Source organism: Syzygium oleosum, unplaced genomic scaffold (genome assembly GCF_021117445.2).
Source record: "Syzygium oleosum isolate NSW1041296 unplaced genomic scaffold, Sole_v2.1 Sole_v2.21, whole genome shotgun sequence".
Lineage (NCBI taxonomy): Eukaryota > Viridiplantae > Streptophyta > Magnoliopsida > Myrtales > Myrtaceae > Syzygium > Syzygium oleosum.
In genome coordinates this window covers 1,965,081-1,981,238 of record NW_026607505.1, presented here as the reverse complement: position 1 = coordinate 1,981,238, position 16,158 = coordinate 1,965,081, and the positions used below count along the sequence as shown (strand labels likewise).

The 16,158-nt window shown below is 42.4% G+C and overlaps 2 protein-coding genes across 2 annotated transcripts; both read left to right on the top strand.

Annotated features, from left to right (window-relative positions):
• Window positions 1–4,865: 4,865 nt before the first annotated feature.
• LOC115677427 (leucine aminopeptidase 1-like) lies at window positions 4,866–9,756 on the top strand. Its single transcript, XM_030600593.2, has 10 exons — window positions 4,866–5,195; window positions 5,477–5,891; window positions 6,282–6,476; window positions 6,673–6,898; window positions 7,227–7,353; window positions 7,513–7,608; window positions 7,911–7,988; window positions 8,480–8,540; window positions 9,106–9,293; window positions 9,420–9,756. Exons 1-10 carry the CDS (start codon window positions 4,968–4,970, stop codon window positions 9,546–9,548), a joined length of 1,743 nt encoding a protein of 580 aa, XP_030456453.1. The 5' UTR covers window positions 4,866–4,967; the 3' UTR covers window positions 9,549–9,756.
• A 1,605-nt stretch (window positions 9,757–11,361) lies between these two features.
• Window positions 11,362–15,902, top strand: LOC115677385 (transmembrane 9 superfamily member 8-like). The gene is made up of 7 exons (XM_030600545.2): window positions 11,362–11,817; window positions 13,156–13,320; window positions 13,445–13,554; window positions 13,646–13,754; window positions 13,871–13,983; window positions 14,089–14,239; window positions 14,388–15,902. Exons 1-7 carry the CDS (start codon window positions 11,707–11,709, stop codon window positions 15,543–15,545), a joined length of 1,917 nt encoding a protein of 638 aa, XP_030456405.1. The 5' UTR covers window positions 11,362–11,706; the 3' UTR covers window positions 15,546–15,902.
• The last annotated feature ends 256 nt before the right edge of the window (window positions 15,903–16,158 follow it).

The window sequence follows — 16,158 nt, the reverse complement described above, 5'->3', positions numbered from 1 at the left end:
TACAATTAAGTTAGATTAAATTTACTTGTCATTTTTAACTTGGATGGTTGTGATTTGCTATTTGGAGGTGTTACAATAGTGAGAACATGGTAATTTGTGGGATTGTTTGATTAGTTTCGAGCGTGTTAAAATGGGTGTGTTTCGTTTCCTTAAGAGTGTGATGTAATTGGCAAATGCAATTGTTAAATTTGAATGTGGAAATTATATCTTTGAGGTGATTGTTGAATCCTTCTTGCTGGTCTTATGCACGTTTAAAAGGTAGTTGCTCATTTTACTCAAAATTGAGTACATTAGGTGAGTGTAAATGATGAGTCAGAACTTGAAAAAATCATATCTATAGGTCCAGACTTAACCCTCTTTTGTAAAATCTATTGATTCCTTATCCGAGAAAATTTTTACTTTCTGAATCTGGACATACTGATTTATGAATCTAAGTAGATTTTACACTTAAAATCTGTGTATATCTATTTTGAAACCGAGTAGATTTTTACTCCCTAAATTTGGTTATGCCTATCTCCAAATCTGAATCTGGATTTATCTATTCTTTAACCAAGTAGATTTTATTCTTAAAATTTGTATATGTCTATTTCTAAAATAGAACAGATTTTTACTTTCAAAATCTGGTTATACTTATTTTAAACCAGAACAGATTTTATTGTCAAAATCTGAAAATGTCTATCTTGGAAACCGAGCAGATTTTATTATCAGAATCTAGGCATGTCTATCTTTGAAACCGATTAGATTTTACTGTTAGAATTTAGATATGTCTACTTTTAAAACCAATCAGATTTTACTGTCAGAATCTGGACAGGTCTACTTTTAAAACCGAACAAATTTTACTGTCAGAATCTAAACATGTCTATTTTTTAAAACCGACTATAACTTACTCTCAAAATCTGGACATATGTATTTTGAACTCGAGTAGACCTTATTTTCAAAATTTGGATATGTGTATTTTGAACTCGAGTAGGCTTTATTTTCAAAATCTGGACATATGTATTTTGAACTCGAGTAGACCTTATATGTATTTTGAACTCGAGTAGACTTTATTTTCAAAATCTGGATATATGTATTTTCTAAACCGAGTAAGTTTTATCTCAAAATCTAGTATGTGTACTTTCTGAACTTGAGTAAACTTTAGCCTTTTGAGTCTAAACATGTATTGCTTCATACTTATTTACTCAAACGATGCATTTCATTGCTTTATGTGATGTAAAAAGAAGATGAGTATATACATGCAAATACTTATTTATCATGGCTTGCATGAGAATAATATAAATTCCGTCACCCACAAATCAACGGTGACGATGCCCCGTGTGTCGGGATGCCTTGTTGGTCGGGATGCCTCGGAGGGTGTACCAAGATGCCTTGGGAGTCGAGATGCCCCGAAGGGGTGTACTAGGATGCCTCGGAGTTGAGATACCCGTTAGTCGAGATGCCCCAGGAGTGTTTGGGAGGAGAAGTAATGAACCTAACACACGAGCATGAATATTTTATATCATATGCTTGTGTTTGAATGATATTCTTGTGGATTAATGAAGTGATAAGGATTTGTGGCATATCCAGACGGAAAAGGTATAATATTTATTTAAGTTCTATGCATACTGTTTGTAATGCATGTATGTTGTTTGTGCCAGGTGAAGTGGTAAGCTAATTTTCCTAACGTAAAACTAGAGATTTCATTTGCTGGGCCTCGACTCATTCCTTTATTTTTTTTCGGACTTGTAGGATGGATGTTTCACAGTCTCTGCGTTTTGGAGTTCCCGTGTATTACGAAGGTGTCTATGAAAATGTGTTTGTATATGAGTCTGAAGCACTATATACTAAATGTAGTTCCACTGTTTGGATCGACGTGGGTTTTATGGAGTAGGTTCCCTATCGATTTGTTGCATGGTATTGTAACCTCGACGGCATGTTTGTTGGCCTGTGAGGGGCTTCGACATAGATGATGGTGGTCCCGCAACGGAGGGCGAAGTCATCGATCCGTGATGTCACCAGACTTTTGTCCAGGCAGACTTTTGGAGTATAATATAGTATGGAGATAGACAACCTCGACCTACCCAGACTTTTGTTTTTTGTGCTTATATGATATTTGTCTGGACTTGTAAATCTAACAAGTTATAAGAATCTTACGTACTTTGACTAAACTTGTGTGATTTTTATGTTTAAAACATGTTCAGATTTTAACTTTCGCTGACATAATTATTGATAAAGATTAGTAATACTAAAAGACACGTGTCGCGCGTGATGTTCTGGGGCGTCACAGCGTGCGTGAGAAGGTGGAGAATAGGGGTGTGCTAGAGTTGTATGTATGAAGCCTAATTAGGGTTTTTTTTCTTTATATATATGTATGTATGTACCAGTATGGTCCGGGTGAGCAGTTTTGCACTTGAAACGATGAACTAGACCGATACTTAGTGGTTCGAAAATTGGAACCGGGAACCAGACTTGTCCCCATGGGAACTATTAGTTCTGGGCCAGTTTGGTCTGGTTTTGGGCGGTTCTTGATTCTTTTGCACACCCCTAATTAGCTTACAAATATGCTAAATCCAACATTTTATCTATTGGGCTGACAAATAAAAACTAGAAGAGCTTTTGTTGTCATGGCAATGGCACAATTTTTATTAGATCCAACTCTTTTAAGAGAACATGGGGAGAAGAACATCAGAAGTGCTAAAACTTGTGCACGACGCTCACTTTAGTGCCAAAAATTTTCGCCGGCTCACTTAAGTGCCAAATCGGAGGAAAAACGATCACTTAAGTGCCAAAAGTTTTCGCCGGCTCACTTAAGTGCCAAATCGGAGGAAAAACGATCACTTAAGTGCCAACGGCGAGAAATTCCGTCCAAATTAATACGTGGCTTTTATAATTAAAATTTTAATCTGAGTTGGATTTTTTTTAAAAAATAAGTCAATGTGGCATTTCCTTGTGTATATTTAGATTTTTTAAATATATTTTTTGATTTTTTTTTCCTTCTTTTTTTTTTTCTTCTCTTTCTTCTTCTTTTACCTCCGGTCACCGGAGGCCAGCCACTGGCCATGGCCAGCCGCTTGGTGTCGCCCGGACGAGACCGCCGTCGACCGCCACAGGTGAGGCCCGGCTGACCCTCGCCTGGGCGAGGGCGAGGGCGGGCGAGCCACGGCAAGGTCGAGCCCCGGTGAGGCCACGGCAGCCTCATCGGATTTGGCAAGGGGATCCCTTGCCGGGGCTCGCCCTCGCCAGATCCGGCAAGGCCGGCTGTCACCGTGGCCACGGCGGCCTCGGCGTCACCTTTCCCCTGGCGACGGCCGGCCTCGCCAAGGCTCGCCCTCGCCCAGGTGAGGCGAGGCCGACCCTCGCCAGATCCAGCGAGGCCGGCTGTCGCTCAGAGGAAGGTGACACCCCGCGAGGCTGCCGTGGCCACAGCGACGGTCGGCCTCGCCTCGCCGGGTGAGGCGAGCCCCAGCGGCGAGCCGACCTCGCCCAGTCTGGCGAGGCCGCCCGTCGCCCAGGCCACGACGGCTTCGCCGGGCGTCGCCTTCCCCCAGGCGACGGCCGGCCTTGCCAGATCTGGCGAGGGTCGGCCTCGCCTCGCCTGGGCGAGGGCTCCCCTTGCCAAATCCGGCGAGGCCGCTCGTCAACCAGGCCACGACGGCCTTGCCGGGCGTCACCTTCCCCGAGCGACGCCCGTTGTGGCCTGGGCGACGGGCAGCCTCGCCGAATCTGGCGAGGGGAGCCCTCGCCTCGCCGGGGCTCGCCCTCGCCCAGGCGAAGCGAGGTTGACCCTCACCAGATTCGGCTGTCGCCCGGGGGAAGGCGATGCCCCGCAAGGCCGCCGTGGCCACGGCGACGACCGGCCTCGCCGGATCCGGCAAGGGTCGCCCTTGCCTCGCCCGGGCGAGGGCTCCCTCGCCAGATCCCGGGCGAGGCCATCGTGGCCCTGGGCGACGGGCGGCCTCGCCAAATCTGGGCGAGGAGCTCGCCGGGCTCGCCCTCGGGCTCGCACAGGCGAGGCAAGGCCGACCCTAGCAGGGGTTCGCCCGCCCTCGCCCAGGCGAGGGTCGGCCGGGCCTCGTCTGTGGCGGGCGACGGTGGCCTCGTCCGGGCGAGGCCAGGCGGCTGGCCGCGGCTGGTGGCCGGCCTTCGATCACCGGCGGTGACTGGAGGTAGAAGAAGAAGAAAGAGAAGAAAAGAAGGAAAAAAAATCAGAAAAAATATTTGAAAAATCCAAGTGTACATGCTAAACTACGTCGTTTTGATGTATACACGTTGACTAAATCCTCCGGCGAGCCACATTAGCTTCAGAAATTAATAAAAAGATGTCACGTCGGATTTCCGGCCAAACTGATCGAAATTAGCACTTAAGTGATCGTTTTTCAAAAATTTTGAAATTAAAGTGATTCAAAATAAACTTTTGGCATTAAAGTGAGCGCCGTATACGAGGTTTGGCACTTCTAGTGTTCTTCTCCCAGGGAACATGTATACTATGATTTTTTGAGACAAAAAGCATATTATATCGTGCGTGCCACCAAATGAAGTTTGTATAATGGTACAATGCGATCCTTCTTTTCGAAAAAGAAATCATGATTTATTAGGCTTAAAAAAAAAGAAACCATGGCAAAGATGCGAGATAGAAAGATGGAAAAATTAGAAAATCAGAAGAGCTTTTCGAGAGAGAGAATGCATCTTGTCATTGTCGTGCTGTTCATTTTTTGCCAATCAATCGTCTCTAATTTGCCTTTCTTTGATGCTAATCAAATCCTCTCAAAGACACAAGATGCTCTTCTTTTTGTCCTTATTGATTCCTTAATAAAGGGAAACAGATCAAAGGTACACGAAGCATCGTATTGGCAATGGCGGGTATGGGTGCTGCTTGGTGACGTGAACCTTAGCCTGCCTCCCTCTCTCTCTCTCTCTCTCTCTCTCTCTCTAATCTTTAATTGATTCGAGGGTCCATTATAAATAGGTAGAGGCTCTGGCACTGGAAGATGGCCGCCATTATTGTGTCTTTGGCCTCCTCATTTGCCGTCTCTTCCTCCTCTTCCTCCCCGTCTTTGCTCCTCGCCGGATTCCGCGCTGCTTCCGCTTCGAGCTTCCGGCTTCCCTTCGCCGTCTCGCCCTTGCTGTTGAGCTCGAAGAGAGGGAGGCTCATGGCTCACACCCTCGCTCAGGCCTCTCTCGGCCTCACCCAGCCCGCCAACGTCGACGTCCCCAAGGTCCATCCCCCCCTCCTTCTCTTGTCTCTCTCTATAAAGTTGGGATTTTGACCCTTCTGGTCTGTTTTTTGCGGGTCTAGAACTGATGGGTCATTGAGTTTTTTGATCAAGTCCCTGGCTTTGCGTTGTTCTTGATCGTCCATATGCCCGGTTTTTCTGAACAAAGTTGTTGACTTTGCTATGTTTTGTGACGATCGGCGGTTTTGTTACGATTGTTGTTTGTGCGATTGTTTAATGTTACTGAGTGCCTGTTATCTGTTTGTGAAATTTCCCGCGAGAAGATTGCTTTTGCTGCCAAAGACATTGATGCGGTGGAATGGAAAGGAGACATACTCGCGGTTGGCGTGACCGAGAAGGACATGGCCAAGGATGAGAATTCTAAGTTCCAGAACTCTATTTTGGAAAGGCTTGATGCGCAATTGAGTGGCCTCTTAGCCGAAGCCTCTTCAGAGGAGGATTTTACTGGAAAATCTGGCCAATCGGTAGTCCTCAGGCTTCCGGGCAGTGGTTCAAAGAGGGTCGGCTTGATTGGACTTGGCCAATCAGCTTCGACTGCCACAGCCTTCCGAGGTCTTGGTGAAGCTGTCGGTGCTGCGGCGAAAGCTGCTCAAGCTAGTAATGTCGGCATTGTCCTAGCCTCATCTGAAGGGTTATCTGCTGAATCGAAGCTCACCACTGCTTCAGCAATTGCATCTGGTATAAATTTTTATTAGTAATGTTTGCTGCTTCTCGGTTTGCATATGATTGTGCTTTGACAATGATCGGAGGTGCCGTTGAAGAACATCACTGTACAGTAGTTTGGGTTCAAATGGTTTGTGAGCTTGTTTGTTTTGTGTAATTATGCTCGTTCAAGTGTGAATCAGAAAAGCTTATGGTAAATCACTAGTACACCGTTGTAAAATGTGTTTTTGTTGCTGTAAACACGTCCATTTTTGTCTTGAATCACAAACAGGCTTACGAGTTATGACAATTCATGACTTGGTTTATGGTACATTGATGTACCTCGAAAAAATCTAACAAAAATATAATTCATTAATGCTGTTCTTGGAGGAGTTTGGTTGACTTGATAACTTTGGACCGTGACAGGGACTGTGCTGGGGATACATGATGACACCAGGTACAAATCTGAATCCAAGAAAATAGCTCTTAAATCTGTGGATATTCTTGGCCTTGGAAGTGGACCTGAATTAGATAAGAAGCTCAAGTATGCTGAAGACGTATCTTCTTGTATAATATTTGGAAGAGAGCTTGTCAATTCTCCTGCCAATGTGCTTACCCCCGGTATGTACAGCAGCATCCCCTCTTTCATGTTGATTTCATAAGCTCTATTGTTGTTTGCAGATATCCTTTTTTAGCTGCTTGGTGGTACAATAAATGAAGAGTTCTGTTCTTTGTTAATTTACTTAATTTTCTTGTGATGGATGATCTTCTAATGAAGCTCCCATTTGACTTTGTTTCTCTGACTTGTATTAATCAGCTGTACTAGCACATGAGGCATCGAAGATTGCTTCCACATGCAGCGATGTGATTTCTGCAACAATTTTGGATGCCGAGCAATGCAAAGAATTGAAAATGGGATCTTATCTGGGTGTTGCTGCAGCCTCTGCAAATCCTCCGCAATTCATCCACTTATGTTACAAACCTGTTGGTGGACCTGCCAAGGTGAAGTTGGCTTTGGTGGGGAAAGGATTGACTTTTGACAGGTGATTCTTAGTTATGTCATGTGGATATGCCATGGTTCAGTATCTAGAAGGAAATAAGACCCCGGGTTGTACTGACTTCCTTACCGTTTCCTGAAAGTTCAAGTTGTAGTTCATGCTTGGATGTTATGTCATGTGAAATGAGTCTATTCATCTGAAGATTGCTTTGTTGCTTTTCTCTGAATTCCAGATTACCTGATCCACTGTTTTCATTGAAATATCATGTTGCGTTGCTATTACTTATAATAATTAAACCGATTATATTCTTTTGTGTGCTCTCACTGCTCTGGTTTAGTAATCTGTTCTGAGAGCATGCTTTTGATATTACTAGTGGTGGCTACAATATCAAGACTGGGCCTGGTTGCTCAATTGAGCTCATGAAATTTGACATGGGAGGTTCCGCAGCAGTTCTTGGTGCAGCAAAAGCAATTGGTCAAATTAAACCTCCCGGAGTTGAGGTATTTGAGTTTAATATTTTTTTTTGCTCTAGTTTTTATTACCATTTCTGAATCAGTATGACAGGTTCTGCTTCTATTTTGCTGCCCCATATCCAGTTTCTCTTACGTTGAAGATCTTGACCAGTGCTACGAGTATTGATGGGTGTACTTGGTGTGCAGGTTCATTTCATTGTTGCTGCTTGTGAGAATATGATTAGTGGAACTGGCATGAGGCCAGGTGATATTGTCACAGCCTCAAATGGAAAGACAATTGAGGTATATTGTTTATGTCGTTTTGCTCAGAGTCATATTATGGATAAGATTTCAAATCTATTCACATGCTGTTTAAGGTTTAGTTAGCTTTTTTTTTCCGCCTTTTGATGTAAGTGAAGCTAGTTATGATTTTCATTACTATGTTTCCATCTGGAATCAGTAGGTTGTTCATGTTTGAACATGTATATGTATATGTTCTAGCAAATAAAGTTAAAAAAGGAGTGCAATAATTACTATTTGTCCCTCTTTATTTTCCCTGCATCAGTAATTCACTGACGAAGTCTCTGTGGGTGCTGCTTTGTTAGGTGAATAATACTGATGCTGAAGGAAGACTTACACTTGCAGATGCTTTGGTTTATGCTTGCAACCAAGGTGTAGAGAAGGTAATCTGCTTGATTGGTTATCATAGTTTTGTTTTGCTGCTTATGTGTGCAGCGCAAACTGCTAAGAGACAGAGAGAGGGAGGGAAGAATAAATTGCTAGCTGATCTAACTATAAATATATGCAATGAAGAGCCATAGAAGATGATTGGATATGTCAAGTTCGTGTTGACAACAGCACTATACGGTAGTTCAAGTTCGAAGATCAGCTTGCAATTTGTTTTTCTGAAAACTAATGATGACACATTCCTTGATCTTAGATGTGCTTGGAGGAGGAAAATTGGTTTCTCAGTAATCCTTTTTGCTTTAACTGAAGTTGAATTATCTCTCTTGGTTCTAACATTGAGAATTGTAAACCAGTTATCGGATAGCTAATCTTTGAAGCTGATGGTTGTAGCTCATTAATGTGTAACTGTAATCACTTCGGAAATTTTGACTCTCCTTTTGTTTTTAGCTTGTGCTGACCTTTGCAATCTCTATACTCTTGTGTCCAGATAGTGGACTTGGCAACATTGACTGGAGCCTGCGTTGTTGCTCTTGGGCCATCAATTGCTGGTATGTTCTGTATATGGATTTAAGTAGTGTGTGTTTGTCGGGTTCAACTATTAGTAGTATGCATATAGCCCATGAGAAATATGAGTGAGGCTTGATGATGACAGATTGACTGTTGTGAAAATTATGCATGATCTATAACCGATTTAGTTGAATACCAAACTTCCTCAAGGTGGAATAGAGAGTAGTGCTGGTAATGCTAAACACGATGAGTTTGCACGACACAAGCATGACGCATGGTAAAACATGAGTTATACAAAGAAAACCTGAATAGGACACAATACGGTATGTCTAGCTTATATGTTGACATGTTTTCATCGAAATTCAAATATTTGATAAGTAGAATCAAAATTAAAATATTTTAGACCAACACGAATTGACATGAATTATTAACATAGTTATGATATACCGACACGAATTGCCAGCCCTAATAGAAAGAGGGACAGAGAGTCATTATTGATCAAACTTTTCCATATCATCAAATTGATGCATTCCTAGCATCATGAGCCTTTGATGACACTTAATATTGTTATTTCTTTTTTGATGCCGAAATTTTTCCCCCCTTTAGGCGTCTTTACTCCTAGTGATGACCTAGCAAAGGAGGTACTCGCTGCATCGGAACTAAGTGGGGAGAAACTGTGGAGAATGCCATTGGAGGAAAGTTACTGGGAATCAATGAAATCAGGAGTTGCTGACATGGTGAACACAGGAGGCCGGCCAGGTGGTGCAATTACAGCTGCTTTGTTCTTAAAGCAGGTGCGTTCCCAAAATTGTCAGGGTGCTATAAGGCGCTCATGCTTTCATAAGTGATTAGTGTTTATGTTTTGCGAGATCGTCTCATCAAGGGCAGAATGTTTAAAGACTTTGAACTTTTACTTGCAGTTTGTTGATGAGAAGGTTCAATGGATGCACATAGACATGGCTGGTCCTGTTTGGAATGACAAGAAAAAGGCCGCGACGGGATTTGGCATCTCGACTCTCGTAGAGTGGGTGTTGACAAACTCTTCTTAGACGTGCTAAGATATACTGCTTGGAGCTCAGTCATCACCAATAAGCAGGAAAAAAAGGCAACTTATTGGTATCTTCGGTTTTCAGAGATCAACTACATGTATGGGGAGGAATGGAGGGCCTCTTATCGTTAAACCAATTATCTATTTGCCATGCCGTTTTAACTTCCTTACAGATAAATAATGCATAGTCTTCTGCATATTAGATGCCATTGCTTGCCTATTGTTTTCCCTTCCTCATTTTTCGTCGATTACGCAATGCGCAATGTGGGCATTGAATATCACCCATCGGGCCGACTTGCTGGATCTGCCACTATAAGAAGATAGAATCTCGTTGATGGATTGGGTTTCTTGCAAGCACGGTCTTATCCAAAGGCATCGTTGCCATCATTCGTATTGCCCTCGACATGTTTCCATTAGGGAAATCATAGATAATTGCTTCGTCTATCCCTTGTAAATCGCCGAGTTTATATAATAACTTGGAATTGATACACTGGGCGGGTTTTCAGGATGGCTACAAGTAGATCTGGGAAAAGAGAAAGATGAAAGGTGCGCTCGCGGTCATGTTCTACTACCTTCTGCTTACCTTGCAATGCATGGGAAAGTGAAATATTTTCGACTTTGACCTGATTGTCCGCTTTTTCAAGATCGACTTGCATATCCAATGTGAAGTTGTGCCAAGAAGCATTAATGTTTGGCTTTGCGTGAGGATTCAAATGCCCCTAAACCCATCCCAAAGCAACTGGTCAGTGACACCTAAAAGTTACAAAAATAATATTTTTTCATGCTGTTTACCTAGGAAAAAACAAAGAGAGTGGGAAACTTCAATGTTGTATCATCACTAGTGTATACAGATCACAACCTCTACCATTAAAAATATCGGGTCCAAAACATTAAACAACTCGGCCAAAATACTAACAACTCCTGACTAAGTCATGTGAGGTTGACTAGAAAATATGAATTGTCACCAAATGCAGGGTTTAGTTGGGAATCATGAAGTAGTATTGATCGGATCGGTGCCATGTGATTTTCGGTACCGGCGATGCGACAGACCAACCATTTTAAAACATTGTTTATCATTTCTCAATAGAGTAATGCACATTGAAAATTGAACTTTAGTTTTTGTCGACTCGAAAAGTTTAGTCTTGCAGATGACTCAGGGTTCACCATAGCTTAGTGTACCTAATATTCTTCCAAGACTCGAGAAGATATCGCAAAAAAATGGCATATGTTCTGTGTTTACCCCTCACGCCCTTTCTCTGATTCTTTTTATTTACCTGTCCTTTTCTTTTCAAAATTAAAAAAATTCCAAAGGAACTTATAATTCTCCCTAAAGTATGAGATTACATGCCTATTCTTTCACCAATGGAGTAGTTAGCAGATTGCCACCATGGGGGTGGTTGCAGAAAAACTTGCAGAAGTGGGATGTGGGATTGCTTGAGTGATCTTCTGCCACCCAACAAACAACAACCAGTAGAATCCATCACACTGTTGGACAGTCTATCTCACTCTCACTCTCTTTGTTGATGAATTCTCTTGACCATTTCCCCCCAAGAAATGGTAGTTCATGAGCAAAATGGTTTTGTGTTTGGTCAATATTTCTGAAAACTGAGGAATGCAGACTTTCTGTCAATCAGGGTCCATCTCATCGTGTGTAAATTTCTCATAAGGGCAAGTTACAGTAAGCCTGGCCAGTCAAGCCACGTGAGGCCCACAAAAAAAAGAAAAGATATTTTTTCCTTCTTCTTCTTCTTCGCAATCTCGAGTTACTTCCAAACGTTGACTTTCCATTCGTGAGTTTCGGAGTTTACCCATTTGGCCCCCTCAAAACTCGGTAACGTAGAAGACGAATAATACGACTTCCATCAAGGCCGCACATCACTCCCGTCCATTGAAATCAGACGGCAAGACCATTCGGTCAGAAGAATAAAACCATTTTTTGCTTCAGAGTAAATCCCACACAGCTGTTGGTGGGCTTTTGCAGGCGGTCTTAGGCTTCTTGTTCTTCTCGAGCTATTGTTATTCAAGAAAACAGCCAAAAGTTTCGTTCTTTGTTCGGTTCCCCCAAGAAAAGCGAAGAACCCGCTCGATCACATAGCCAAGAAACACTCCTCTTGGAGAGTGAATCGGCAGGTGGGTTCGATTCGCTTCTGATCCTGGACATGGGGAAAGCTGCTCCCGGTCAGTATCTATGGATCTCTGTTTGCGTGTTGCTCTTCGTCCACGCTCGGTCCTTCTACCTTCCCGGTGTCGCTCCTCAGGAGTTCAAGAAGGTGAAGCCTTTTTAATCACGTCTCTGTTTTATGTGAGCTAAAAAAGAAAATTCTTGCTTGTTTGTTTGTTGCATATGTTTGAAAAAAATGGTTTCTTTAAAAGGGTGCATGGTGACGAGAAAGTGAGCATGTAGTGTTTTGGTATAGTCTGATGCTTGATTTGGAGTCTATGTTGGTAGAAGTGGGAGATGGATGAGCTCCTCTTTGCGATTCATATGTGGGATTCGTTAATCTAAAGCCTTCGTTATATTGCTGATCCATGTATTGTCACCTAATGAAACAGTGTTGACAAGTGTATGAAGAAGGCTGTCGACTGTTGTTGTGAGTTTGACTTGAACCTTTGATCCAAGTGGAGTAGTTATTTGCTTAAAGTTCATTCGACTTTTTTTCCCTTAAACGATTGACCCGGAAATCAAATGGATACTTAAATGCTTAAGTGTTTGCATCTTTGAGATGGTGTTTCAATGTCCTGTTCCTTGTTGAACCAACCGGATATAATGCATAGTATTATTCTTGCTTGGGTGTTTTTGTGCGAATTTTCATGCTCTAGTTTATTTTAAATGGATGACACAATTGGAGATCAAGGGAAGTAGCGTGATTTATTTAACAAGTGTGATTGACTTTTTTGTGCATTCTGAGAACTGGCCTCAATCTGACTGGTGAAGAACAATTGCTGTATGTACTGAGATTTTAACCTTTTTGCAAAATTTGGATGAAATACATCACAAGCTGGTTTAGAAAGTCACAATATTTTTATAATATAACTGTTACTTCTGACACATGTAGTTATCTGGTTGATGGTTTTGATGGTAATTCTCTTACTAAAATTCGCACTGCTTTTGGATTGAAGCATCATCATGATAATGATTTTGTTCATTGCTGGATGTTGGATGATTGTTAGTACATCCATTACTAAATTGCCATTGCATTCTAATCCAAGTATTACCACCTTATTTGTGACCATCTTATCCAAGGATTGCCGTATGCACAGTTATCAGGTGAATGGTTTCATTAGGAAGTTCCTCACTTAGATGGATTGATGTAATATAGGGCAAACATAATATAGCATTCCACCATTTTCATGGAAAGAATCTTGTTACATTTCTCCAAATTTTGTGGAGGAAAGTCTACACATGCACATATAGTTATGACAAAGATGAAGGGCTCATGTTCCCTAAGTGTATGTGGTGGAGAGCGAAGGGTGTCCTCAGTTTCTGAATATCTTGCTTATTTCTTGAGGGTTTTTGGTATACATGATCAAGGGCTCAGAAATCTTCTTAGCATTTCCGAATGTGATTGGTATGTCATGGTGTAAAAGTGTAAACTCATCATGTGCAGGGAGAAGCTTTGACCGTGAAGGTGAACAAATTGACTTCAACAAAAACACAGCTTCCTTACACCTTTTACTCCCTTGATTACTGTCGGCCTCCTAAAATTATTGATAGTGCGGAGAATCTTGGAGAAGTTCTTCGGGGTGATCGGATTGAAAACTCTCCTTATGAGGTAGGTTATGTAATTTTGTGTATATGTATGTACAGACTTACCAGTAAAACTATTTGCTGCGTGGCTTATAGATAGGATGGAGCACGTTTCTTTCTGATCACCTGATTGCTTCTTCTTATCACAGTTCAAAATGAGAGAACCCCAGATGTGCAATATTCTTTGTCGAAGGACTCTTAATGCAAAAACGGCAAAAGATTTCAAGGAAAAGATAGATGACGAGTATCGAGTGAACATGTAAGCACCAATTAGCATAAAATGCATGCAGAGCAAGAATTGCTGTAACTCATGATCTGCAACTGTTAGATGACGCATGGACTTGTGGCAGGATATTGGACAATCTCCCTTTGGTGGTTCCGATAGAAAGGACTGAACAGAGAATCTCCACTGTGTATCAACGTGGCTTTAATGTTGGCTTCAAGGGACAATATGCTGGAGTGAGTACCAATCTTAGCATTTTCTCTGTTTTCATAAAATTGAAAGAGAACAGAGTAGGTCTTAAATGTGCAAGTGTTTCTGGATATTTAACAAGTAAATACTTTATTTTTTGCAGACTAAGGAGCAGAAACATTTTATCTACAACCACTTGTCGTTCACTGTCAGGTTTCACCAAGATAAAGAAACAGGGGCCACAAGAATTGTTGGGTTTGAGGTTAAACCATTCAGGTCATTTTCTATGATCACATACCAAACACCAAAGATTGATGCTAGTCCTGTTTATTAAACATCTACCTCAATAATTATGCTGAATCATCTTTTCTATCCCTGTAGTGTCAAGCATGCATATGAAGGCAAATGGACCGAGAAGACAACTCTAACCACCTGTAATCCTCATGCAAAGCGTGTGGTTACCAGCTCTGAAACTCCTCAAGAGGTCGAAGATAAGAAAGAGGTTATATTCACATATGACGTTGATTTCCAGGTAAGAGGCCCCTTTTTTTACCTTCATGAAATAAGGCCACACATAAAGGAGTGTATCTTAAGAATACTCCTTTGGCTCAATTTCAGTAACGGTTTCTTCCTTTTCCTTTTTCTCAACATATATGCCTCACCTATTGTTCATCTTGCAGGAGAGTGACATCAAGTGGGCTTCTCGATGGGACACTTATCTTTTGATGCCTGATGATCAGATACACTGGTTCTCTATAGTCAATTCACTGATGATCGTCCTGTTTCTCTCTGGAATGGTGGCTATGATTATGCTACGTACTCTCTACCGCGATATCTCAAAGTACAACCAATTGGAGACCCAAGAAGAAGCCCAGGAAGAGACAGGCTGGAAGTTGGTACACGGGGATGTGTTCCGTCCTCCTGCCAACTCGGACTTGCTATGTGTCTATGTCGGGACAGGGGTCCAATTTTTTGGGATGATTCTCGTCACCATGATCTTTGCTCTTCTTGGTTTCCTCTCTCCTTCTAACCGAGGCGGTCTGATGACTGCAATGGTCCTGCTCTGGGTCTTTATGGGCCTTTTGGCAGGATACTCTTCAGCTCGTCTATACAAGATGTTCAAGGGAACAGAATGGAAGAAAATTACTCTCAAGACGGCTTTCATGTTCCCCGCAACCATTTTTGCTGTATTCTTTGTCTTGAATGCCCTAATTTGGGGCCAGAAGTCCTCCGGGGCTGTGCCTTTTGGGACCATGTTTGCCCTAGTGGTGCTATGGTTTGGCATTTCAGTTCCTCTCGTGTTTGTTGGCAGTTACGTTGGCTTCAAGAAGCCCGCCATCGAGGATCCGGTAAAATCTAACAAGATCCCGAGGCAGATTCCGGACCAGCCATGGTATATGCATCCGGCCTTCTCGATCCTAATTGGAGGAATACTTCCATTCGGGGCTGTCTTCATTGAACTCTTCTTCATACTCACTTCAATATGGTTGCACCAGTTCTACTATATCTTTGGGTTCCTCTTCATCGTCTTCCTCATCCTCATTGTGACGTGCGCTGAGATCACAGTCGTCCTATGCTACTTCCAGCTGTGCAGTGAAGATTACCAGTGGTGGTGGAGATCGTATCTCACTTCAGGTTCCTCGGCTCTATACCTCTTCCTCTATGCCACTTTCTACTTCTTCACCAAGCTCAATATCACGAAACCTGTTTCTGGGGCCCTCTACTTTGGTTACATGCTCATTGGGTCATACGCTTTCTTCATGCTGACGGGCATGATCGGTTTCTATGCATGCTTTTGGTTCACGAGGCTAATCTACTCGTCGGTCAAGATCGACTAAACTTAGTTCCACACAATCAGAAGGTAAAGAGCTTTTTATTGATTTCTGTACAAGTACTTTTAGAGGAGGCATACAGAGTAATCAGCATAAAGAATTGCTCGTCGTGGTGTGCTCGGTTTTGAACCCTAAATCGCGTGCCATGAGAGCCACCTCCTTGATATCATCCTGGTCACTTTTCTTTCTTTTTCTGTTTTTTCAGTTTTGGTATACTTTGTGGTCGTTTTTTCTTATGAAATGTAAGAAAGGAAAACATTTGAGGGCGTTGGTAAGCAGTTCATGCGGTCAGGTGCTTATTTCTGGAAATTCCAGAAACCTTATCAGACAATCTGCTACTTTCAACCGATTTTCTTCCTCGTATCAATTGGTTCCGACCAGCTTTCATCTCCTGAACGCTGCTTAAGAGCAACCTTTGTAGGTTCATCTTGCACTGCTGGGACGAATCTTTGGTGAGAAAGCAATTGTTCTGTCATTCATCTGAGTGACTATCATGTCGATGGCTCTCAACACTCTGCTGCTTACTCGAAGAATGAAGTTGTCAGATTCAAGGACACATTATAGGTCCCGCCGATGCTTGTGTGGTCTGGGTTCGACTGTTGTCCTTGTGCATGAAAAG

Coding starts and splice junctions, on each gene's coding strand:
- LOC115677427 (XM_030600593.2), top strand. CDS start 4,968: ATGGCCGCCATTATTGTGTCTTTGGCCTCCTCATTTGCCGTCTCTTCC. Junction 7,989..8,479: donor GCAACCAAGGTGTAGAGAAG/GTAATCTGCTTG, acceptor TCTTGTGTCCAG/ATAGTGGACTTGGCAACATT. Junction 9,294..9,419: donor CTGCTTTGTTCTTAAAGCAG/GTGCGTTCCCAA, acceptor TTTTACTTGCAG/TTTGTTGATGAGAAGGTTCA.
- LOC115677385 (XM_030600545.2), top strand. CDS start 11,707: ATGGGGAAAGCTGCTCCCGGTCAGTATCTATGGATCTCTGTTTGCGTG. Junction 13,321..13,444: donor TTGAAAACTCTCCTTATGAG/GTAGGTTATGTA, acceptor TTCTTATCACAG/TTCAAAATGAGAGAACCCCA. Junction 13,984..14,088: donor TTTGAGGTTAAACCATTCAG/GTCATTTTCTAT, acceptor CTATCCCTGTAG/TGTCAAGCATGCATATGAAG.